At 41.1% G+C, this 26,817-nt stretch overlaps 1 protein-coding gene across 2 annotated transcripts in view; it reads left to right on the top strand.

Annotated features, from left to right (window-relative positions):
* iars1 (isoleucyl-tRNA synthetase 1) overlaps positions 1-26,817 on the top strand; it is a 202,722-nt gene that overhangs the window by 166,313 nt on the left and 9,592 nt on the right. For both annotated transcript variants that reach the window (XM_072280984.1, XM_072280983.1), the window contains exons 26-32: positions 3,144-3,318; positions 4,044-4,156; positions 6,467-6,562; positions 7,794-7,970; positions 13,934-14,054; positions 16,452-16,577; positions 21,632-21,778. In XM_072280984.1, the coding sequence (XP_072137085.1) occupies positions 3,144-3,318; positions 4,044-4,156; positions 6,467-6,562; positions 7,794-7,970; positions 13,934-14,054; positions 16,452-16,577; positions 21,632-21,778 (955 nt within the window). The remainder of the gene's footprint in view (positions 1-3,143; positions 3,319-4,043; positions 4,157-6,466; positions 6,563-7,793; positions 7,971-13,933; positions 14,055-16,451; positions 16,578-21,631; positions 21,779-26,817) is intronic.

The following is a 26,817-nucleotide window of genomic DNA, read 5'->3' on the forward strand; positions in this document are numbered from 1 at the left end:
CAAAAGATCAGACCAGCTGAAGTAGTCTCTCAGTGGAAGAGCTCAGAAAGACTGAAATTGAGATCATTAGATTTTGCCAAAGAAGTGCTTTGGGTTTGTGTTGCAGCCAGTGGCACAGGGAACATTTCACTGGTAGAGGGAAGAATGAATTCAATTAAATACCAGCAAATTCTGGAAACAAACATCATACCGTCTGTAAAAAAGCTGAAGATGAGAAGAGGATGGCTTCTACAACAGGATAGTGATCCTAAACACACCTCAAGGCCACAATGGGCTACCTCAAGAGGTGCAAGCTGAACGTTTTGCCATGGCCCTCACAGTCCCCCAACCTAAACATCATCGAAAATCTTGTGGATAGACCTCAAAAGAGCAGTGCATGCAAGACGGCCCAAGAATCTCACAGAACTAGAAGCCTTTTGCAAGGAAGAATGAGCGAAAATCCCCCAAACAAGAATTGAAAGACTCTTACTGGCTACAAAAAGTGTTTACAAGCTGTGATACTTGCCAAAGGGGGTGTTACTAAGTACCGACCATGCAGGGTGCCCGAACTTGTGCTTTGGGCCCTTTTCCTTTTCTGTTATTTTGAAACTAAAAGATGGAAATAAGAAAGTAATCTTGCTTAAAATATTAAAGAAATGTGTCATCTTTAAGTTTATGCCTTTTGGAAATCAGGTCATCTTTTACTCGCTTAGCTATTCACAGTAACAGAAATTTTGACCGGGGTGCCCAAACTTTTGTATGCCACTATACCTTATTCAATTTTGGAACTTTGTTATTCTGGAGGTGCGTCATACAATGTTGATCTCCTGGCTCAGTCTCTCAGCAGTTTTGGTTAGTTTTAAAGTAACTGCTACAGGCAGCATCTGCAGAGAGAGAAATTAGAGTTTATATTAAAGGTTGATTACATTTATCAGATGTATATCAAATGAAAACGCTGCATATTTGAAATTTCTGAATTCATCGTTGAGTCCTCAGGGCTTTAAGTTGCTGAGTCACTGTTGGAATATTTAAATGCCAATGACACAAAGGTCAGAATGGAATGGAGAATCCAAATGACTGACAATTGGAAGTTGAGGGGTCACCCTTACAAACTGGAATTGTTCTCTAAAAGGGTGACCAAGTCCTTATTTTGTGCAGAGGAAAGTACATTGTGAGTATCAAATGCTGCATACAAAATTGGAAGAAATGAAAGATAATTGATTTATAACCACTTCCTTCTCCTATTTCATTGTTTACTATCACACGTTACAAGTAATGGCAAAACTACAGAGCATTGACCTAATTGTTGTTATGGGGTGGCTTGGCTTCACAAGGTTGGCATCTTACATTTTGATGTGTCTGGTTGCTGTCTTCTTTGAATCTCCATTGATCATCTGACTTGATTATAACATAAGATATTTCATGCCAGAGTTCATACTGATGAACCTTTGCTGCATTTCCTTCCCAAAAAAGCTTAACCAACCTTAAATGAGTAAGATTAAAACTAAACATAGTACTTAAGGCATGGTTTCACCAAAGCCTTGTACAATCATAGCAAGACTTTCCAAATACGTTCTTTCCTTTTATTAATATTGTACTAGTTACTTGCACTGTGCTATTTATTATTTCATGCATGATGGATTCACAGTTCTTTGAACATTATATGTCTTAAAGTATTTTAATAATCTGCTTTCCAAAATGTAAAACATAATTTCTCCACATTTTCCATCAGCCATTGTTTTCTCTCACTTGAACTTTCTTTCTCCAATCTGTGAACATTTTGTATTCTCGCATCTTGTTTATTCACATATCTTTGTATCATCAACTATTGATATTTTTCTGTCAAGGAGCAGTAAAAAAAAGGAAGTTGATTTCAACATGTCATTTGTTATCAAATGCCTCAACCTTAGGCAGGAGATTGGGGCAAAGAGGAAAAATGGATCAGCCATCATAAAATGGTGGAGAAGCCGCGATTGGTCAAATGGCCTTTTTCTGTTCCTTTATCTTATGAAATTTGGTCATTCCAGAGCTAAACAAGCTGTAAATTTCACCTGAATCTCAGTTTAAAATGGACAGTGATCTTTTCTCCCCAACAGAAACTTCACTTATGCTAGACCAAGTAGAAGTATGCTAAATAAATGGCACTTTTCTGCATATACTGTAGTTGTGTCCTCAGGCAGGAGTTTAATACTTTCCTGCAGATCTTATTTTGAGTCACTTATGTTATAACCAGAATATTTTAATTGAGTGTTTAGAATAACATACGAGTCATGCTTATTTCTTGGCTGCATGTATTTATTTTCCCTTTTCTATGCTGTCTTCTTGAAGGGGAGGAAAAGAACAAGAAAAATCATCTTGTTGCTTTGTATTTTTAAAAAAATAGCAAATGTAATAATTCTCTTTGACATTGTGCTCACTAAAATCCCCAGTGTCACCTGCTTCTGAATTAATATTTGTAACTTGAACTCAGATTTTAAAGAAATAAGTGTATACAGATTGATGGGCTGGAAATGAGTCACTGACCTTGTAATGGACCTTAGTCCAAAGACCTTATAATATATAGGAGCAGAATTAGGCCATCTGGGCTTTCAGGTCCTCTCCATCATTTGATTGTGGCTGATTTATTTCTTCTCAACCCTCTTCTTGCCTTCTCCCTGAAACCGTTGACACCCTACTAATCAGGAACCTATCAACCTGCACTTAAATATACCCAGAGTCTTGGTCTCCACAGCCATCTGTGGCAATGAATTCCACAGATTCACCACCCTCTAGCTAAAGAAATTCCTCCTCACCTCTGTTCTAAAGGGATGTCTTTTTATTCTGAGGCTGTGCTCAAGTCCTTCTGCAGATTTCTTCAATACTACCTGTCCTTCCACCTATCTTATTAACAGCAGCTAGCTTGGCTATAGGGCTATCAGGTCTATCTTGATAAGTGACCACATAACATAGTGAAAGCAAGTGTAAAATTGCTCAAAGAGTTTGGAAATCTCATATTGACATTTCTCATTCATAAGTATATTTTGTATTATAACCTGTTGTAAGAAAAGCTAAATGTAAAAATCATATTTTTGGAAAAAGTTGTAACTGATATACTAATAATTTGGTGGTTGTAATAACTGAAAATGTTTTAAATTAGTCACAACATTTTTAATAATTCCCAATAGGAACTAAATGTCCGTCAGCTGACATTATCCACAGATAAAGACAAGTATGCCATTCGGCTTAGGGCAGAACCAGATCACATGGTGTTAGGAAAGCGCCTGAAGGGAGCATTTAAATCTGTTTCAGCAGCTATCAAGGGTCTTCAGAGTGCACAGTTGGAGGAGTTCCAGAAGACAGGTGAGTATTCAGAAACTGCTTCCTTTCTGCATGATAAAAAGTCATTTTATAGTTTTGTTTATGTTTAAACCCAAGGGAAAAAAACAAAAACATATAATAAGATTTATAGTCATCATTTAAAACTGGGACGAGCAAGAACCTTTTCTCATAGAAGGTGGTGAATCTTGGGGATCCTCTGCTCTGAAGAGCTGTGTGTTCTGATAAATGGGGGTATTTCAAGATGAAGATGATTTTTTTGAAGATCAGGGAATTGAAGGCCATTGGAAAACCAACACAAAAGTGAAGATAAAGCCTTAGGCAGATCATCCGAGATCACATTCAATGGCAGGGCAGGCTCGAGGAGTTGAGTGGCCTTTTCTTTAACCAGTTGTTTTACTTCCCGGAAATGTACATTTAAATGCATCTAGAGTGACAAGCTGTAAATGCAAATTTTTATGGTTTTATTTGAAGTTATGTACCATTAGAATTTTTATACAGGAAAGCTAGCTTAATCTACCAATATGTTCCACAATTTCAAGACCTGACGTTGAGATCAGTTGTTCCCAAAATATCGTTTTGTGGTACAAGAGAAAAGAAACTGTGATGCTGTTTATTTCCCCACGGAAATCAATATGTACAGAAACCTACATCTGACTGAGTTCCAAAAGACTAGGACTCAATGCCTTCCTTTACCACGAATCAGTGAATGTGTTGGTATGTTTTTATAAACTCTGTTCTTTTAACAGGCACCATAATTGTGGAAGGACATGAACTTCATGAAGAAGACTTGCGTCTCATGTATGCATTTGAGGGAATTGCAGGTGCAAATGCTCAGTATGAAGCCCATTCTGATTTTCAAGTAAGTATTTTGTTTTAATAGGAAAATGTAAGTATTAACTGCGTGTATTGTATTGTTTGAGCTCACTGGACTGGATGTTTCAATCCCTTTGATAAGCATATCCTAACTCGGGTCATAGCATCAAGATGTTATATATTTCTACTTCAAAAATTCTTAAGTCACCTGCTTTCACTGTCACCTAAAGAAAAGAGCTTCAAAGATCCTGAAGGGATAAAACATAGCTGCTTCCTTTTTAGAATTTTTAATTTAATTCTCAAGAGGAAACATTTGTTCCATGTCGACTTTGTCAAAACCCCTCAGGATCTTCTATGCTTCAGTTAAGTTCCCTCTCACTCTTCTAAACATGACCTGGTGCAAGTCTCACAAATCTAATCTTTCCTCAATGATAACTTGCCCCTTCCAGAAATCCCAATGAAATGCTTTTCATTCATTTACACCATTCCTTGGAGAAAGGAGACTAATACTGTACATAGTATTGCTGATATGGTCTACTAAAGAGGAGGGGAGGAGAAGATGGTGTCTTGACGCAGCGCACGCAGCCGCTCCGAAATGTTATCGGTATTTGTTAAATAGGTACCGTGCACAATCCTGATTTGATGGAGACAGACACGAGAAGCCCGGAGGAACATCTGGAGAAACTTCTGAAATGCCTGCTTCGCTGCCGCTGCTACTGTGCAATTGAGAATCTCCAGAGGGGAAGGCCCCAAATCCTCGGCTTTACCTATTGCCTGTTGCTGGGGCCGGGGTCGAAGCGCTCGACAGAGATGGTGCTCGGTGTTTGAGGCTTGAAGTTTTCGGATGGACTCAAGTCGGCTGTGGTCGGGTGCTTCCAGGGTGCTGTATCGGCAAGTTTGCGGCGCTGGAGGTTCCTGGCAGGGAGAGTTTTTCTTCCTTCTACCGTCTGTGTGAGATGGTGGGACTTTCGAGAGACCTTGAGACTTTTTTTTTTTTTACCATGCCCATGGTTTGTTCTTTATCAAATTACGGTATTGCATTACACTGTTGTAACTATATGTTTTAATTATGTGGTTTTTGTCAGTTTTTTTAGTCTTGGTTTGTCTTGTGTTTCTGTGATATCATACTGGAGGAACATTGTATCTTTTCTTAATGCATGCATTACTAAATGACAATAAAAGAGGACTGCATGTCCTCATAATCTAATCTAATCTAAAGGCCTTGGATTATGGAAGCATGACTTTCAATTCATAATAATCTCCTTGGACACGTCTCCCATCTATCCTTCCCAAGTAATCGTCATTTGCACAAATTTTTTTCCACCGCTTCCAAACTAACACATAATACACTGTCTAGAATGATGGCACAACTAGTAGTTGAAGTAGTTTTATTGTGTGTATCTATGGCCCTTTTATTCAGAGGTATATCTGAGCTTAGGCCAGTGGGCCAACCCAAGGACTACCATGGCCATAGTTTGCAAGTCATTGACCCTTGCAGTAGGAATCAGCAGTTCATTCAGTATTAAAGTCCACTAAATTGTGATCAGGTACAAAAACCCTGTTTTATATTCTGTGTTCCCTCTTTTTATCCATGGAGCTCTGACTACTTTCTTATAATGAAAGTCAAAAATCTGTAGGTGCTGGAAATTCAAAATAAGAATGCTAGAAATCCTCAGCAGCTCAGGAAGCACTTGTGGAAAAAGAAATTGAGGAAGAGAGAAAACAAATCAAGTTTCCAGTGACAGAAGGATGCATTGAATAAAGGGAATATCTGGAATATGGTAAAATCAAGAGAGTTGATGTTCCATTTGTTATGCTACCCCCTTCTTTACCTTCTCTGCTACTGAAAGCTAACATTTTCTCTCTTTCCCAAATCTGCTGAATGGTTTCGGACTTATAACATTAACTGTTCCTTTTTTTTAACAGATAACACTAACCTACTGAATATTTCCAGCACTTTCTGTTTTCATAGCCTCAATGAGCTAACTGGTGGCAGGTGATTGCACAGTATTATTGATAGAATCTTTAACATGTTAACTGGATGGTTCAGTAATACCTGTGCCAGTGTGTATTGGGATTAGTCCCTTAAATGCTGGACAATACAAACTTTGATTTAGACTTGTTATTGATGAGAGTTAAAATACACAATGTCTATCTTAGCTTTCATGAGTAATATTGTTGCAGCTTGTTTGAGCAATATATCGCAACATATCCCTTATAGTTGAGAGCTTCAAAACACTAAATGAAAAGTATTTCTCGGATTTTAACATGTATCTAATACTCTTTACATATTTGATTTCATGAGGTGACTACATATTTTCTAGTAGTTTTTCAGAAGGCTTTTGTGTTCTTTCAGGCTTTGGTTCTGTTAAATGTCACAACAGACCAATCAATGGTGGATGAAGGAGTTGCACGAGAGGTGATAAATCGTATCCAAAAACTTCGGAAAAAGGCAAGTTCTATCCATCTTAAGAATGATCTTTTATAATATCTATAAGCAAAAAATGCTGGAGCCACTCTGCAGTCCAGGCAACATTAGTGGCAAGAGAAAAATGATTAATATTTCAGATGGAAGAACACTGAAGGATTTCAACCTGAAATGATAACTGTTCTTCTTTCTACAGATGCAGACTAACCTGCATTGCCAACGTTTTCTTTTCATGCTATTTTTCTTCTGCTTTCCAAAGGTTTTCCTAAGTGCATTGGACTTTTGTTAGAATACAATTCCGTGCATGCCTCAGGGAAGAAATATGTCCTCCTCTTCCGTTAGATGTACGGTCTTTTAACAGGTGGACATTATACTCTGCTTTGGTTAATAGGTTTAGCTGATGTCTTGGCATAGGAACTACTATTTTGCATATTCAATGCAAGTGCTAGCAACTTGTTTTTAACCAACTAGCTCTTTCACCTACATGAGTCAAGATAGTTAGTATGGCAGGCTGAGCCGATGTGCACTACAGCAGACTATCAACCTCTCCTTAAATGCAAACTCACCATGTTTAGGAAATGCTGGACAATGAGCTCTGGCTGATTTTTTTTTTTTTTCCTTACCTATTTCATGTTCTTATTAAGTTTAATTTAACCCAGACCTGCTGAGGCAGGTTTTAAATTGTATTTCCACCCAATTTAACATAGAACGTAGATTAGTACAGCACAGTACAGGCCCTTCGGCCCACAATGTTGTGTCGACCCTTAAACCCTGCCTCCCATATAACCCCCCACCTTAAATTCCTCCATATACCTGTCTAGCAGTCTCTTAAATTTCACGAGTGTATCTGCCTCCACCACTGACTCAGGCAGTGCATTCCATGCACCAACCACTCTCTGAGTAAAAGAACCTTCCTCTAATATCCCCCTTGAATATCAATTTAAGTTTCAGTTTTATCCCTTCAATGTCACCTAATAAAAATAGTATAGGGTTATGTGGAAGTTGAGTTCCAGTAATTTGTTCCAGTAAAACTCTTAAATTTATCCAAAAAGGTTGAATTTTGGAACAGGGCCAAGTAGAGTGTAAAAAGATACCAGTTTCTTGACTACACCGAAAATATTGATCATTTTTTGGAGCACTACAATTTTCATGGATATCTGAAGAATAAGAACTTCAGGTTGTATGTTGTATACATTTCTCTGATACTAAATTGAACTATTGAATAGATGATATGTTATAAAATTTACATTTACAGGCCCATCTTGTGCCATCAGACGAGATCACAATTTATTACAATTCTCAACCAATGGGAGCTTATTTGGATAACATTATTAAGAGTCACACTGATTTTATTTTGGGAACTATAAAAGCCTCCCTGAAGCCCTACCCAGTACCGAATTCCGCTGACGTGATTATACAAGAAAAAACACAGGTAAACTGTTTCTGTCTTGAATGAATTAATATTGGAAATATAATTCTTTTAGACATATTTTGTTACAGTATTTTGTTAAAAGGGCAGACATCCTGCTTCGGGTTTGATTCAAAGAAGGAGTCTGAGAGTCTGAGTGGGAGTGCCGAGAAAGACATTTTTGAAATTTTCGTTATTTTTTTTTCCAACGGCGTTCTGAGAGGCGGGACTGCGCAGGCGTGTGACATCGGGCTGTGCAGCGCGGCAGATTTAAAAGGAACAGAGCCTCATAGAGCGGGCAGCGGAGTTTGCGGGCTGCGGAGTGAGCCGGGAGCAGAGTGAAGACTTAAGGGCTTCGGCTCAACGGGCTTAGGCGGAAACAGGCGAGGCGAGGGAGGTTTGGCATTCATTTTCTGTTGTTATTTGAGGAGAGGGGCAGTATGAGTGTGAGGGCAGTTTGCTGTTCTCGGTGTCGGATGTGGGAGGCCCTGGAGTCTACAAGCCTCCCGGACGTCCACATCTGCGCCAAGTGCATCGAGATGCAGCTCCTAAGGGACCGCATTACGGAACTGGAGCTGCAGCTCGATGACCTTCGTCTGGTCAGGGAGAGTGAGGAGGTGATAGAGAGGAGTTGCAGGCAGGTGGTCACGCCGGGGCCACGGGAGGCAGACAAGTGGGTCACGGTTAGGAGGGGGAAGGGGAAAGGTCAGGTAATAGAGAGTACCCCGGTGGCTGTGCCCCTTAACAACAGGTACTCCTGTTTGAGTACTGTTGGGGGGGACAGCTTACCCGGGGGAAGCGACAGTGGCCGTGCCTCTGGCACAGAGTCTGGCCCTGCAGCTCAGAAGGGTAGGGCAAGGAAGAGGAGGGCAGTTGTGATAGGGGACTCGATAGTAAGGGGGTCAGATAGGCGATTCTGTGGACGCAGTCCAGAGACCCGGATGGTAGTTTGCCTCCCTGGTGCCAGGGTCCGGGATATTTCTGATCGTGTCCAAGATATCCTGAAGTGGGAGGGTGAGGAGCCAGAGGTTATGGTACATATAGGTACCAATGACATAGGTAGGAAAAAGGATGAGGTCCTGAAAGGAGAATATAGGGAGCTAGGAAGGGAGTTGAGAAAAAGGATCGCAAAGGTAGTAATCTCGGGATTACTGTCTGTGCCACGCGACAGTGAGAGTAGGAATGTGATGAGGTGGAGGATAAATGCGTGGCTGAGGGATTGGAGCAGGGGGCAGGGATTCAAGTTTTTGGATCATTGGGACCTCTTTTGGCGCAGGCGTGACCTGTACAAAAAGGACGGGTTGCACTTGAATCCTAGGGGGCCCAATATCCTGGCAGGGAGATTAGCGAGGGCTACTGAGGTGACTTTAAACTAGAATGGTTGGGGGGTGGGAATCAAATTAAAGAGGCTAGGCGTGAGGAGGTTAGTTCACTACAGGGGGATGGGAACCAGTGCAGAGAGGCAGAGGGGTGTAAAGTGAGGGTAGAAACAAAAAGTACTATGGAGAAAAGTAAAAGTGGCAGGCCAACAAATCCAGGGCAAGCATTAAAAAGGGCCACTTTTCAGCATAATTGTATAAGGGCTAAGAGAGTTGTAAAAGAGCGCCTGAAGGCTTTGTGTGTCAATGCAAGGAGCATTCGTAATAAGGTGGATGAATTGAAAGTGCAGATTGTTATTAATGATTATGATATAGTTGGGATCACAGAGACATGGCTCCAGGGTGACCAGGGATGGGAGCTCAACGTTCAGGGATATTCAATATTCAGGAGGGATAGACATGAAGGAAGGAGAGGTGGGGTGGCGTTGCTGGTTAAAGAAGAGATTAACACAATAGAAAGGAAGGACATAAGCCGGGAAGATGTGGAATCGATATGGGTAGAGCTGCGTAACACTAAGGGACCGAAGACGCTGGTGGGAGTTGTGTACAGGCCACCTAACAGTAGTAGTGAGGTCGGAGATGGTATTAAACAGGAAATTAGAAATGTGTGCAATAAAGGAACAGCAGTTATAATGGGTGACTTCAATCTACATGTAGATTGGGTGAACCAAATTGGTAAAGGTGCTGAGGAAGAGGATTTCCTGGAATGTATGCGGGATGGTTTTTTGAACCAACATGTCGAGGAACCGACTAGAGAGCAGGCTATTCTGGACTGGGTTTTGAGCAATGAGGAAGGGTTAATTAGCAATCTGGTCCTGAGAGGCCCCTTGGGTAAGAGTGACCATAATATGGTGGAATTCTTCATTAAGATGGAGAGTGACATAGTTAATTCAGAAACAAAGGTTCTGAACTTAAAGAGGGGTAACTTTGAAGGTATGAGACGTGAATTAGCTAAGATAGACTGGCAAATGACACTTAAAGGATTGACGGTGGATATGCAATGGCAAGCATTTAAAGGTTGCATGGATGAACTGCAACAAATGTTCATCCTGGTTTGGCAAAACAATAAATCAAGGAAGGTAGTGCACCCGTGGCTGACAAGAGAAATTAGGGATAGTATCAATTCCAAAGGAGAAGCATACAAATTAGCCAGAGAAAGTGGCTCACCTGAGGACTGGGAGAAATTCAGAGTTCAGCAGAGGAGGACAAAGGGCCTAATTAGGAAGGGGAAAAAAGATAATGAGAGAAAACTGGCAGGCAACATAAAAACGGACTGTAAAAGCTTTTATAGATATGTAAAAAGGAAAAGACTGGTAAAGACAAATGTAGGTCCCCTGCAGACAGAAACAGGTGAATTGATTATGGGGAGCAAGGACATGGCAGACCAATTGAATAATTACTTTGATTCTGTCTTCACTAAGGAGGACATAAATAATGTTCCAGAAATAGTAGGGGACAGAGGGTCCAGTGAGATGGAGGAACTGAGCGAAATACATGTTAGTAGGGAAGTGGTGTTAGGTAAATTGAAGGGATTGAAGGCAGATAAATCCCCAGGGCCAGATGGTCTGCATCCCAGGGTGCTTAAGGAAGTGGCCCAAGAAATAGTGGATGCATTAGTGATAATTTTTCAAAACTCGTTAGATTCTGGACTAGTTCCTGAGGATTGGAGGGTGGCTAATGTAACTCCACTTTTTAAAAAAGGAGGGAGAGAGAAACCGGGGAATTATAGACTGGTTAGCCCAACGTCGGTGGTGGGGAAACTGCTGGAGTCAGTTATCAAGGATGTGATAACAGCACATTTGGAAAGCAGTGAAATGATCGGACAAAGTCAGCATGGATTTGTGAAAGGAAAATCATGTCTGACAAATCTCATAGAATTTTTTGAGGATGTAACTAGTAGAGTGGATAGGGGAGAACCAGTGGATGTGGTATATTTGGATTTTAAGAAGGCTTTTGACAAGGTCCCACACAGGAGATTAGTGTGCAAACTTAAAGCACACGGTATAGGGGGTAAGGTATTGATGTGGGTGGAGAGTTGGTTAGCAGACAGGAAGCAAAGAGTGGGAATAAACGGGACTTTTTCAGAATGGCAGGCGGTGACTAGTGGGGTACCGCAAGGCTCAGTGCTGGGACCCCAGTTGTTTACAATATATATTAATGACTTGGATGAGGGAATTAAATGCAGCATCTCCAAGTTTGCGGATGACACGAAGCTGGGTGGCAGTGTTAGCTGTGAGGAGGATGCTAAGAGGATGCAGGGTGACTTGGATAGGTTGGGTGAGTGGGCAAATTCATGGCAGATGCAATTTAATGTGGATAAATGTGAAGTTATCCACTTTGGTGGCAAAAATAGGAAAACAGATTATTATCTAAATGGTGTCCGATTAGGAAAAGGGGAGGTGCAACGAGACCTGGGTGTCATTATACACCAGTCATTGAAAGTGGGCATGCAGGTACAGCAGGCGGTGAAACAGGCAAATGGTATGCTGGCATTTATAGCGAGAGGATTTGAGTACGGGAGCAGGGAGGTACTACTGCAGTTGTACAGGGCCTTGGTGAGACCACACCTGGAGTATTGTGTGCAGTTTTGGTCCCCTAATCTGAGGAAAGACATCCTTGCCATAGAGGGAGTACAGAGAAGGTTCACCAGATTGATTCCTGGGATGGCAGGACTTTCATATGAAGAAAGACTGGATGAACTGGGCTTGTGCTCGTTGGAATTTAGAAGATTGAGGGGGGATCTGATTGAAACGTATAAGATCCTAAAGGGATTGGACAGGCTAGATGCAGGAAGATTGTTCCCGATGTTGGGGAAGTCCAGAACGAGGGGTCACAGTTTGAGGATAGAGGGGAAGCCTTTTAGGACCGAGATTAGGAAAAACTTCTTCATACAGAGAGTGGTGAATCTGTGGAATTCTCTGTCACAGGAAACAGTTGAGGCCAGTTCATTGGCTATATTTAAGAGGGAGTTAGATATGGCCGTTGTGGCTACGGGGGTCAGGGGGTATGGAGGGAAGGCTGGGGCGGTGTTCTGAGTTGGATGATCAGCCATGATCATAATAAATGGTGGTGCAGGCTCGAAGGGCCGAATGGCCTACTCCTGCACCTATTTTCTATGTTTCTATGTATTACCCTGTTTAGAGCCAGCTCACAAAAATGCTGATTGGCCCTTGAATCAAAACAGTGAAACAGATGCTTCTATCACATTCAACAGGAGCTGATGAGAAAGACTATAGGATCTCGGTGGTCTGTCAACACATGGAGAAGGTGTTGCCAATCCCCAGAATGGCCCACATTCATGGTGCCAGTCAGGTGCTGCCTTAAACCCCGCAACTCAGTATTGAGCAACTACACTGTTCACTGTGGCCTGCCCAACAACAGCCTCAGGTAGCCACTCTGCATCTGGTTACCAGCATATCACACAGTAACAGGGCGCGTAGGCATTGATCCCAAGTTCCTGGCACAGTAGTTTTCTCAATAACCTTCCTGTACTTAGCGTGCAGTAATGATCATTGGCATTTTCTTTCTTGGGAACATGTCCTTTGCTCTAAGCAATGTACCAGCATACATCTAGCATAATAAGCAACGCATGTTAAATTCCATACTACATAATTCTCCTGCCATTTACCTTGATAGATTTGCCTGATCAGTTTTATTACTGAATACCAACATCTTTGCATAGCACGTGTATAAAGGGAAGTGTGTATTTTGTATATTGAAACATCTTGCTTTTATGGTTTTGTTAATTTTAGTAAGGGTTTTCAATGGCTTATTTTTTGAAATTTTCTTAAAATGGCAGGAGGACCTTTTTTTGTAAGTGAGCCTTGGTATCAGATTGACTCAGCAGCAGCAATCCATTGCACCCAACATTTAGCTAATGACGGAAGAATGAGTAAAATTTTCAAGATTGCCTACATTAGAATCCATTAGAAAGAAAACTAGAAGGCTGTCAGATCTCTCTGCCTCCAAACCATTCTAATTCACTTGAAGGGAATGTCCAGTTCTTCATATAATATCTGTTATAGCAAGGAGACTTTGAAACAAAACAGAAAATGCTGGAAACTCAAAACATCAGGCAGCATCTGTGGGAAGAAAAATGGAGTTAACAATTTGGGTGAGATAGTTGCAATCTAAATAGCTAACTCTTTTTCTTCTTCCATAGGTGCTGCTTTACCTGCTCAGGGTTTCCAGCATTTGTGTTTTCCAGATCCTGCAAGAATTTCTTCTAAACTTTCTGCAGCTTTGACCCACGTGAAACTGTCTGATGCATTTGCACCAGAAAATTATAAACTTTTATTGTCTTGATTTTTTTTAATTTGTGATTTTTCATGGAGTTCAGTTTCTAACAGTGGTGCCTTTTTGAAGGAGATTATTAATGATTGTGGTGGAGAGTTCAAAGCTGAAAATTGTGCTGGAAGGTTTAATGACAATCTTGCAGATATTTTTGCTGACTGGGATGAAGTAGGTGCCAAAGCATTGCCAACCTTCTGGAATCTATTCCAAATTGTTAGTTTCATTGACCGCAGAAGAACTGAATGCCTGAAGGCAGGTACAGCGGCAGCCAGTAATCTGGTACCCATTTCTAACTATAACCATTTTTCTTGTTAGTTGAAGGGCTCAAATCTTGATCTGACTCTTGTGAAAGGAACTTCAGAAGCTGGTGCTCTGCCAATGGGCCTTACCTGCGCATATGTCAATGTCAAGGTTTCTGTGGATGGAATAAAGCAAGGTAGGAACCAAGAGTACTGTAATCAAGATATGGAATGTGTCTAATAATATACACTGCATTTATGCTATTGATTAAGATTATGGTGCGTAAGTTTTAAACCATTCTCTGTTATGCTTTGAAGCTGCTAAACAGAAAATGAAAGCGCTTTAATTTGCTTATTTGCAAGTTTAATTTGTTGATGTAAAAAGCTACTTGTTGTAGGTGGCCTTGGTGATGGATTTCTGATCAGCCAAAGATCAGTCATGTCGGCTGCCTTTGAAACGTACAGGTGTCATGGAATCGGGGGGATGGAATGCTGTGGTGAAGCATGACCCATAGTAATCAATAGGTCATGAAAAAACATGCTGTTGGACTTGGATAAAAATATATTTATAAAACTGAATTTTGTACAATATGGAAGCCCTTACTGAGAAACTGAACACTGATGCCGCCATTTTATGTTTGTGTTCTAATTTTACTTTACCATTGATTTATTTGGAATTCTTACATGCGGAGTAAGTTACTGGTAAGTACATTTACCAGTGATATGATCTAAGTGTAATTATCCTGAACAGACCAAGCGTACCTCCCTTTCAGACTGAGTTGACCTCAAAGGATTAGGAAGTTGATCCTACCAGAAAATTTGATAATCACCCAGGGCAGATCTCATTAATTATTGGACACTATCATATTAACCAATTACTTTGTTCATTAATTGCATATGGAGAAGCAGATCTGGTGGTGGATGCTAAGATTCAAGGTAATTTGACAAATATGGAATGAGTTTCACTTTGTTAAACTCCAGGAATACCCACAGATTCATTAAGGGTCCGAAAAGTTTAACTTTGTTGATCTGCAACTAATTTGTGTCAGGCGAAGTGTAATGACTTCATCCAGGGTTCTGTATTATGCACGTAGAAAATTAGGGACACGTGAGGTTTCCTTTTGAGGAATTGAACCTTCCTCAACACTGATTTGGAGACACGTATATTGATATGTTTCTTCTTAGGATAGAACCCTTCTTCATGTAAAATACTTACTATTTACATTATGACCTCAATTCTTCTTCCTTATAAGTAGATCATAGAGTTAACAGCATAGACATAAAGTATTTGCCTAACTTGTCCACAATAATCAAGTAGCCAACTTGAGCTAGTCCCATTTTAACTGAATCAAATCAAATTGATTTTGTTACTTACGTCCTTCATAAACATGAGGAGTAAAAATCTTTACGTTACGTATCGGTCCAAATGGGCAATTTATAGTAATTTATAATAAATAGCATGTACAACAGGACAATAGTATGGCCCATATCCTCTGAATTTTCTTATCCATGTATCTGTCTAAACAACTTTTAAACATTTTAATTGTATACACCCTTAACATTTCCTCTGGCAGCTTATTCCACATACCCATCATCCTCAGTGTAGTCCAGGGGTCGGCAACCTTTTTGCCTCTGTGGGCCGGATCGTGTATTAATGAGTGGATGGTGGGCCAGATAAATGCCATAAAAAAGCTTGAAATATGGGAATTATTCATTTAAATACATCTAGTTATGTTTTGCCTCAAATTAATGAATAATGCATGCCAGAAAATGGTCATAGTAGTCATAGTCATACTTTATTGATCCCGGGGGAAATTGGTTTTCGTTACAGTTGCACCATAAATAATTAAATAGTAATAAAACCATAAATAGTTAAATAGTAATATGTAAATTATGCCAGTAAATTATGAAATAAGTCCAGGACCAGCCTATTGGCTCAGGGTGTCTGACCCTCCAAGGGAGGAGTTGTAAAGTTTGATGGCCACAGGCAGGAATGACTTGCTATGATGCTCTGTGTTGCATCTCGGTGGAATGAGTCTCTGGCTGAATGTACTTCTGTGCCCACCCAGTACATTATATAGTGCATGGGAGATATTGTCCAAGGTGGCATGCAACTTGGATAGCATCCTCTTTTCAGACACCACAGTTAGAAAGTCCAGTTCCATCCCCACAACATCACTGGCCTTACGAATGAGTTTGTTGATTCTGTTGGTGTCTGCCACCCTCAGCCTGCTGCCCCAGCACACAACAGCAAACATGATAGCACTGGCCACCACAGACTTGTAGAACATCCTCAGCATTGTCCGGCAGATGTTAAAGGACCTCAGTCTCCTCAGGAAATAGAAAAATCATATGTGCTTAAGGTTGTCTACCCCTGGTGTAGTCCCTCATGTCCCCTGAATTAATTGAATGTTCTTGAGTTTCCACCTGTGTTGAATAATCACTCAGAAAATGTTTCCTAATGACCAGAAGTCATTTTAGCAATTCTAGTGACCTTTGATGCACAAATTAATTGAATACGAAAGGACATGTGGTTATTTAAACTGAATTACCATTGCAGCTCTCTTTAAAAATTCTCTTGATTTGCATTTCAGATGGTGTGATACTACTAGAAAATCCAAAGGGTGATAACATTTTAAACTTGATCAAGCTGAAGAATGTGATTGTCAACATATTCAAGCTGCAGGCATCAAATCTGGCTATCTTTTATGGAAAAAATGGTAAAATAACCCTAGTTCTTGGAATTTTATAATGAGAGTTTCCTTACAACTTTCTTGTAAACAGCTCGATCTTGCTGTTAAAAATGACGACTTTACCACAAACATTGTTATTAATGTATGAATTTGTCAAAGGGTTAAAGCAAGAGGAAGTTAGATTTGAGTTGCAAATTGACTTGCAATTTGGTTTATGCTCTTCCACTAATAAAATGAACTAAATGGATGCTCACTTTCAATCTCCTCTTTTCAGATCTTTATATATAATTCAACTTACACGTACAAAAGGAGTCTTGCAATATACTTTATTTTAGCTGCAATACTGAAACACTACTTAAGCCTTGTGAAAGATTGTTCACCCATACTACTTCAGTCTTTATTATATCTTGATTGTTCATGTTTTTTTTTATTGATTTATTGGTTATTGACCAGTTGTAAAATTGGATTTGCAGAAAACAATTATGCTGAGCAAGGCTGTTAACTTTGTGTACTTTAATAAATGTGAATTAGAGAAAATATATTTTTTCTATTTTAATAATTGGGCTGAAATTTAATCGACAGTCTTTTAACTTAATTTTGGGAATCTTGATTGTGCAGAGAGGCCTCAAAAAAAGTTACATTATGAATTCAGAGTTGGGTGCTGTTGTTATTTTTAAAAGGGAGCTTTGATGTGGTAAATGTATGTGTTGTGAGGAGCATTTGATGTCACTGGCCCTCCACTTGATGAATGAGGGGTATCTCATTGAAATCTACCAGATGCTGAAAAGCCTGGATAGACTGAACGTAGAGAGGATGATTCCACTAGTAGGAGAGTCTGGGATCTGAGGGCACAGCTTCAGTGTAAAGGCACATTCTTTAAAACAGATGAGGAATTTCTTCAGCCGGAGGGTGGTGAATCTGGGGAATTAATTGCTACAGAGAGCAATGGAAGCTCAGTCAGTGGCTATCTTTAAGGCAGAATTTGATAGGTGCTTGGTTGCTAAGGGTTGTGAGGAGAAGGTAGAAGAATGGGGTTAGAAGAAATATCAGCCATGAATATGGCGAGGTGCTCCCGATGTGGCCTTTTATATATTGGCGAGATACTGCATCCGGTGCTCCCGATGTGGCCTTTTATATATTGGCGAGACCCGACGCAGACTGGGAGACCACTTTGCTGAACACCTACGCTCTGTCTGCCAGAGAAAGCAGGATCTCCCAGTGGCCACACATTTTAATTCCACAACCCATTCCCATTCTGACATGTCTATCCACGGCCTCCTCTACTGTAAAAATGAAGCCACACTCAGGTTGGAGGAACAACACCTTATATTCCATCTGGGTAGCCTCCAACCTGATGGCATGAACATCGACTTCTCTAACTTCCGCTAGGCCCCACCTCCCCCTCGTACCTCATCTGTTACTTACTTTTATACACACATTCTTTCTCTCACTCTCCTTTTTCTCCCTCTGTCCCTCTGAATATACCCCTTGCCCATCCTCTGGGTCCCCCCCCCCCCCCCCTGTCTCTCTTCCCGGACCTCCTGTCCCATGATCCTCTCGTATCCCTTTTGCCTATCACCTGTCCAGCTCTTGGCTCCATCCCTCCCCCTCCTGTCTTCTCCTATCATTTTGGATCTCCCCCTCCCCCTCCCACTTTCAAATCTCTTACTAACTCTTCCTTCAGTTAGTCCTGACAAAGGGTCTCAGCCTGAATTGTCGACTGCACCTCTTCCTAGAGATGCTGCCTGGCCTGCTGCGTTCACCAGCAACTTTTATGTGTGTAGCCATGAATAAATGACAGATTAGAATATTTATGGGTCAAATTGCCTAATTCTCCTCATATCTTATTGTATTAAAAGACACTGAATTATAAATAATTTGATCTTAGAAATTTGCATTTGGAGAAGCGCAAGCTTAATAGTGAAAGTCAACATACTGTGGTGAGGGCCAGGCCATACTTGATTGAGTTTTTTGAGAGTGCGCTGAAGAAGATGAGGATTGTGCAGTGGATATTGTCTATAGACATTTAGTAAGGCATTTAAGGTCATAAGGTATAGGAGTAGAATTGGCCCATTCAGTCTGCTCTGTTATTTCATCATGCCTGATCCAATTTTCTTCTCTGCCCCAATCTCCTGCCTTCTACCCGTACCCCTTCACACCCTGACCAATCAAAAATCCTCCACAACACACAGAAAATGCTGGAGGAACTCAGCAGGACAGGCAGCATCTATGGAAAAAAGTACAGTTGACATTTCGGGCCAAAACCCTTCGGTAGGACTACAGGAGAAAAAGCTGGAGTAGATTTAACAGGTGGGCAGAATGGCGAGAGAAACACAAGGTGATAGGTGAAACCTGAAGAGGGAAGGATGAAGAAAAGAACTGGGAATTTGGTTGGTGAAAGAGACAGAAGGCCATGGAAGAAAGAAAAGGGGGGGAGGAGCACCAGAGGAAGGGAGGGTGGGGGGGGGTGGCATTACCGGAAGTTCAAGAAATTGATGTTCATGCCATCAGGTTGGAGGCTACCCAAAGGGAATATAAGATGTTGTAACTCCAACCTAAATGTGGCCTCACCGGAATTCACTGAGTAGTCACTCAGTCTGCTCACCCCATCCTCCCGTCACCCCACCAGGGATGAGATTCCTCTTGTCACTTCTCGATCAAGAATCCTCCACCACTGCCTGTGGCAAAGAATTCCACAGATTCACCACTCTGGCTAAAGAAATTTCTCCTCACCTCAGTTCTGAAAGGAAACCCCTTTATTTTGAGGCTGTATCTTCTGGTCTTAGGTTCTCTCGCCATGGGAAATATCATCTCCACATCAACTCTATCAAGGCCTTTCACCATTCAATAAGTTTCAATGAGGCCACCCCTCATTCTTCTGAATTCTAGTGAATACAGGTCCAGAGCCATCAAATGCTCTTCATACGACAAACCAGTCAATCTTGGAATCATTTTTATGAGCCTCCTTTGAATGCTGTCCAGTTACAGCACATTTTTAAGATAAGGGGCCCAAAACTACTCACAGTACTCCAAGGGAGGCCTCACCAGTGCTTTATAAGTCTCAAAATTACATCCTTGATTTTATATTCTAGTCCTTTTGAAATGGATGCTAACGTGACATTTGCCTTCCTCACTATAGACACTCGCCCTGCAAATGAACCTTTAGGGAATCCTGCATAATCCCTTTGTGCCTCAGATTTTTGTATTTTCTCTCCATTTAGAAATTAGTAAACCCTTTCATTTCTTCTACCTTAACTTCCCAACACTGTATTCCATCTGTCACTCCTTTGCCAATTCTCCTAATCAGTCTAAGTCCTCTCTACTTTCTCAAAACTCCCTGCCCCTCCACCTGTCTTCATATTGTCTGCAAACTTTGCAACAAAGCCATCAATTCCATCATCCAAATCATTGACATATATAAAATGTAAAAAGAATTGGTCCCGGAACAGACCCCTGTGGAACACTATTAGTCACTGGCAGCCAATCAGAAATGCTTCCTTTTTTCCCCACTCTTCGCTTCCTTCCAATCAGCCAATGCTTTATCCATGCTAGAATCTTTCGTTTCATATCATGGTCTTGTAGCTTATTTAGCAGCTTCATGTGGCACCTTGTCAATGGGCTTCTGAAAATCCAAGTACACAACATCAACCAGTTCTCCTTTGTCAGGAAAGATTTTTCCTTGAGGAAACCATGCTGACTGCGGCCTATTTTATCATGTGCCTCAAATACCATGAGGCCTCATACTTATTAATCAGCTCCAACATCATCTCAACCACTGAGGTCAGACGAATTGGCCCGTAGTTTCCTTTCTTATGCATCTCTCCCTTCTTCAAGAGTAGAGAGATATTTAAATTTTCTAGTCTTCCAGAGCCATTCCAGAATCTAGTGATTCTTAAAAGATCATTAATGCTTCCACAATCTCTTCAGCTACTACTTAAAGAACCCTGGGGTGTGCGCCATCTGGTCCAGATGACTTACAAGGTCTCTCATGGTAAACTGATCCAGAAGATTAAATCACATGGAATCCACAGTGACTTATAGATTGTATCATCTATTGCATCAGGTGCTCCCAGTGTGGCCTCCTCTACATCGGTGAAACCTGACACAGATTGGGAGACCGCTTTGTCGAGCACCTCCACTCCGTCCGCCACAACAGACAGGATCTCCCGGTTGACACCCACTTCAACTCTGCTTCCCATTCGCATTCGAATATGTCCATACCTGGCCTCCTCTACTGCCATGATGAGGCTAAACTCAGGTTGGAGTTGACGCACCCAGCACATCTTTAAGAAAAAATGTGGCACTACCCAGCTCGTAAATGTGGTGGTGCCGCCCGGCAGGTAAGTGTCGGTCTAGATCAGAGGCGATTGCTGATTGCATAGAACAAGTGAAATCGGCTCTGATCTGGGCTGACATTTACGTGCCGGACAACACCTAATTAATTAGCTTGTTTATTTCGGCTTTTTTCTTAAAGATGTGCTGGGTGCGTCCCGGCTACCACTGCACCATTGCATGATTTGCAGCCCAGAGATTGGGGACCACTGCCTTATGAGAATAGGTTGAGTGAGCTTGACCTTTTTTCCTTGGAGTGACGGAGAATGAGAGGTGACCTGATAGAGGTGTATAAAATGATGAGAGGCATTGATCGTGTAGATAGTCAGAGGCTTTTTCCCAGAGCTGAAATGGCTAACACAAGAGGGCACAGTTTTAAGGTGTTTGGAAGTAGGTACAGAGGAGATGTCAGGGGTAAGTTTTTTTTATGCAGAGAGTGGTGAGTGCGTGGAATGGGCTGCCAGCGATGGTGGTGGAGGGGGATACGATAGGATCTGTTTAGAGACTCCTGGATAGGTACATGGAGCTTAGAAAAATAGAGGGCTATGGGTAAGCCTAGGTAATTTCTAAGGTAAGGTCATGTTCGGCACAGCATTGTGGGCTGAAGGGCCTGTATCGTGCTGTAGGTTTTCTATGTTTTATCTGTTTAACTTAACTTGAATAATTTTTCTGACAGCTGCACTTTTTTTTATTATGAAGATATAAGTAAAAGTGCTTCCTGGAACAATGATTATTTTCATGTCTTTCAGAACTAACAAATGATACAGATCTGAAAAGTCTCAGTGGAAAGACTCTGTATGTGACAGTTGGTACTGCGCCAGTCGAAGCTATTACGCAGTCTGATAATCTACTCTGCCAGTATATCAACTTGCAGCTTGTGAATGCCAAACCTCAAGGTATGCCCAGAGAGGCTAATGCACGTGTTCTGTGTAAAATTGTTTAACTCTTCCAGTTTAACTGTAGTTATACTGCATCAGCTTTGAACTATTTTATTTCATGATAAAGTATCTTGTGAAGCAATTTAAAATGTTTTGCTACTTTAAAGATGCTACTTAATTGAAAGGTAGCAATATTCCTGCCCTTCCATATCCCCCGTAACTTTATTATTGAATTGAATTGACTTTATTACTTGCATCCTTCATATACATGAGTAAAAGTCTTTGTTACATCTCTGTCTAAATGTGCAATGTATAGTAATTTATAATAAATAGTATGTACAACAGGACAGTCAATATAACATAGAAATACAGTTGTGTCAGCATGAATTAATCAGTCTGATGACCTGGTGTTGAAAGCTGTCCCGGAGCCTGTTGGTCCTGCCTTTTATGCTGTGGTACCATTTCCCAATGTTAGCAGCTGGAACAGTTTGTGATTGGGGTGACTCGGGTCACCAAATGATCCTTCGGTCCCTTTTTACTCAGCTGTCTTTGTAAATGTCCTGAATAGTGGGGAAGTTCACATGTACAGATGCACTGGGCTGCCCACACCACTCTCTGCGAAGTCCTGCAATTGAGGGAAGTACAGTCCCATACCAGGCAGTGATGCAGCCAGTCAGGATGCTCTCAATTGTGCCCCTGTAGAAAGTTCTTAGGATCTGGGGGCCCGTACCAAACTTCCTCAACCGTCTGAGATGAAAGAGGCGCTGCTGTGCCTTTTTCGCCACACAGCTGTTATGTACAGACCACGTGAGATCCTCGGTGAAGTGTATGCTGAGGAACTTAAAGCTGTTCACCCTCTCGACCCCAGATCTATTGATTTCAATAGGGGTCAGCCTGTCTCCATTCCTCCTGTGGTCCACAACCAGCTCCTTTTGTTTTTGCTACATTGAGGAAGAGGTTGTTTTCTTGACATCACTGTGTCAGGGTGATGACTTCTTCTCTATAGGCTGCCTCATTGTTATTTGAATGTAGTATCATCAGCAAATTTAATTAGCAGATTGGAGCTGTGGGTGGTGAAACAGTCATGGGTATACAAAGAGTAAAGGAGGAGGCTTTGGACACAGCCCTGAGAGACATGTGTTGAGGGGCAGAGATGAGGGAGCCCACTCTTACCACCAGCCAGCGATCTGACAGGAAGTCCAGGATCCAGCTACGCAAGGCAGGGTGAAGGCCGAGATCCGAACTTCTTGTTGATTAATAAAGAGATTCGGAATTTGTTGAGATGGTCTACCTGTAAAAGTAGACGTGAAAGTAATTACATCATCAAATTTTGCAAATTCCTTTTCTGTTAATGAAAACTCTGCAAATAACAACAAATGTACCAAACTCAGGAATGGAATCAAGTGAATTTAAACTTGAGAATTTTTTACTTTGTTTATTCAGTCTATCAATTATATTATAATAATTGAGTTTTCTTGTATAATAGCAAGGAAACCATGCTATTATGCAGTACTTTATGGTATAATAGGCCGTGGATTACGTAAGGGGGAATCTTGTCTGACAAATCTGTTGGAATTTTTTGAGGAAATAACAGACGGGATAGTCAAAGAAGAGTCGGTGGATGTTATTTACTTGGATTTTTGGAAGACCTTTGAAGAAGATAAGAGCCCATGTTATTGCAGGAGAGAGGTACTAGCATAGATAGAAGATTGGCTGCCAGGCAGTAGGGAAAGTGTGGGAATAAAGGGAGTTTTTCTGGTTGGCTGCCAGTGCCTAGTGGTGTTCCACATGGGTTGATGTAAGGGCTGCTTCTTTTCATGTTATATGTTAATGATTTGAATGATAGAATTGGTGGCTTTGTTGCCAATTTTGCGGATAATACAAAGATATGTGCAGGGACAGGTAGTGTTGAGGAAGCAAGAAGTCTGCAGAAGGACTTAGACAGATTAAGAGAATGGGCAAGAAAGTGGCAGATGGAATATAGTGTAGAGACGTGTATGGTCACAGACTACGGTAGAAGGAATAAAGGCGCAAACTATTTTCTAAATGGAGAATATTCAGAAATCAGAGCTGCAAAGAGACTTGGGAGTCCTCATGCAGTATTCCCTAAAGATTAACTTGCAGCGTTGAGTTGGCGGCAAAGAAAGCCAATGCATTGTTAGCATTAATTTCAAAAGGATGAGGATATAAAAGCGAAGAAGTAATGCTAAGGCTTTATAATGCAGTGGTCAGAACACACTTGGAGCAGTTGTGGGCAGTTTTGGGCCTCTTATCTAAGATAAGACGTGCTGGAATTGGAGATGGTCGAGGAGGTTCATAAGAATGATCCTGGGAATGAAAGAGTTAACTTGTGAGGAGTGTTTGATGGCTGTGGGTCTGCACTCGCTGGAGTTTAGAAGAAATGGGGGAATCTTTGAAACTTGTTAAATATTGAAAGACCTTCAGTATTGTGCAAAAGTCTTAGGCACCCTAGATTTTTTAATATAAATTTTGTTTTAGGTATTTGTTTTTTGTCTTCTGTATTAGTGTGCCAGTAGAAAACAGCAAATTTTAGATTTCCAAACATTTATTTTCCAAAAAAATTAAATGTACAGAGTTTTTTTTGTATTTCACTAAAGAAAGTAATATAGACTACTTTTCAAATAAAAACTTGATTACTTTGCAAGTCTATAGCCTCAGTACATTATTAAACAAAGATAACAAACAGGTGCTAATGATCAATGAGGTAATGAGTTCAATGAGCTAAACTGATTAACTGAAACAGAAGCTGATTGAAAAGGAATCAATCTGGGCAAACAGTAACCAGACTAAAAGGTGAGGGTGTGGCAGATGTGACAGTTTAACATTCAGTGGTGAAAGAATGTTTTGACACCATGGCAAGAGTGAGCATAACCACAAGACGCAAGGTGGTCGTCCAGCATCAGCAAGGTCTTACCCAAGCAGAAATGTCACGCAGACAGGAGCTTCAAGCTGTTCTGTCCAAGCTCTTCTGAGAAGCACAAAGAAACGGGTAAGGTTGAGGACCAGAAATGCAGTGGTGAGCCGCGGAAACTGAGTGCAGCAGATGAGAGATCCATCAAACTGACACACTTTCTAAGTGGAAAGAAGTGCGTTGCTGGTGTTAGCTCTGAACTCACAGGAACCATTGGAACCTAAGTACACCCCTCCACATCCAGAGGAGTCTTGTCAAAGGTGGTCTTCATGGAAGAGTTGCTGCCAAAAAGCCATTCCTCCAAACTGGAAACAAAGCCAAGAGACTGACCTCCACACAAAAATCTTAAGCACAGAAAGAACATGTATTAGTAAAATAGAATATTAATTTACAAACTATATTCTCAATATAGGAATAGGTTCAAAATGCTTATTTTGATAGCTGCAGCATATCAGGAATATAATTTTATGTTTTTAAAGGCTATCATCCAGTAGCACTCACATATACGGTGATGAAATGCTTTGAGATGGCTAGAATTAACTCCTGTTTCGACAAGGAACTGGACCCACGCAATTTGCCTGTTGCCCCAATAGGTCTACAGCAGATGAGATGTTATTGGCTCTTCACGCGGCCTTGGATCAGCTGGACAATACAAATATCTACATCAGGATGCTGTTTATTGATTATAGCTCAGCATTTAATGCAATCACTCCCAACAGTTCTAATTGAAAAGCTCCAAAACCTGGGCCACTGTACCTCCCTCTGCAATGGATCCTCGACTTTGTAACCAGAAGACCACAATCTTTGCAGATGAGAAATAATATCCCCACCCTGCTGATAGTCAACACTAGTGCACCTCAGGGATGTGTGTTTAGCCCACTGCTCTACTCTCTCTACACCCATGACTGTGTGGCTAGGCACAGCTCAAATGCCATTTATAAATTTGCTGACAACACAACTATTGTTAGCAGAATTCCAGTGGGCATACAGGAGCGAGATGTATCAGCTAGTTGAGTGGTGTCGCAGCAAGAACCTTGCACTCAATGTCGGTAAAACTAAAGAATTGATTGTGGACTTCAGAAAGGATAAGACAGGGGAACACACACCAGTCTTTATAGAGGGATCAGACGTGGAAAGAGTGAGTAATTTCAAGTACTGGGCATCAGTATTTCTGCGGATCTATCCAGGGTCCAAACATACTAATGCAGCTACAAGGAAGGTGCATTAGAGGCTATATTTTATTCGGAGTTTGTGAAGATTTGATATGTCACCAAAGATGCTCGCAAATTTCTACAGATGTACCATGGAGAGCATTCTAATTGGCTGCATCACCTTTCTGGTATGGGCGGGGGGGACTACACAGGATCAAAATAAGCTGCAGTGAGTTGTAAATTTAGTCAGCTCTAGTATCCAAGACATCTTCAAAGAATGATAGCCCAAAAGAGCGGCATCAATCATTAAGGACCCCCATCACCCAGGACATGTCTTGTTCTCATTGCTACCATCAGAAAGGAGGTACAGAAGCCTGAAGGCACACACTGGACAATTCAAAGTTAGCTTTTACCACTCTGCCATTTGATTTCTGGATGGACATTGAACCCACGAACATGACCTCACTACTTAATTTATTTTTGCACTACTTATTTAATTTAACATGCAAGTGACAAATGACTTGACAAGTGAAGTCAGAGCCAAAGTAAAAGCAAGAGAGAGGGCATTATAAGGAAGCCAAAGCTGGTGGGAAGATAGAGAATTGGGAAGCTTTTAATAAACTTGCAAAAGGAAACTAAGAAGGTCATTAGGAAGAAAAAGAAGAATTATGAAAGGAAGCTGGTGACTAATATCAAAGCTTTTTAAAGTATATAAAGGGTAAAAGAGAGTTGAGGGTAGATGTAGAATCAATAGAAAATGACACTGGAGGTACTGTAATGACAGGTGCACAGATGGCAGAAGAACTGAAAGCGTATTTTGCATCAGTCTTCACTGTGGAAGACATCTGCAGTATACCAGACATTCAAGAGTGTCAGGGAAGTGAAGTACGTGCAGTTAAAATTACGACTGAGAAGGTGCCTAGGAAGCTTAATGGTCTGAGGGTGGATAAATCTTCTGGACCTGATGGAATGTT

The sequence above is a fragment of the Mobula birostris genome, chromosome 16 (genome assembly GCF_030028105.1).
Source record: "Mobula birostris isolate sMobBir1 chromosome 16, sMobBir1.hap1, whole genome shotgun sequence".
Taxonomy (NCBI): domain Eukaryota; kingdom Metazoa; phylum Chordata; class Chondrichthyes; order Myliobatiformes; family Myliobatidae; genus Mobula; species Mobula birostris.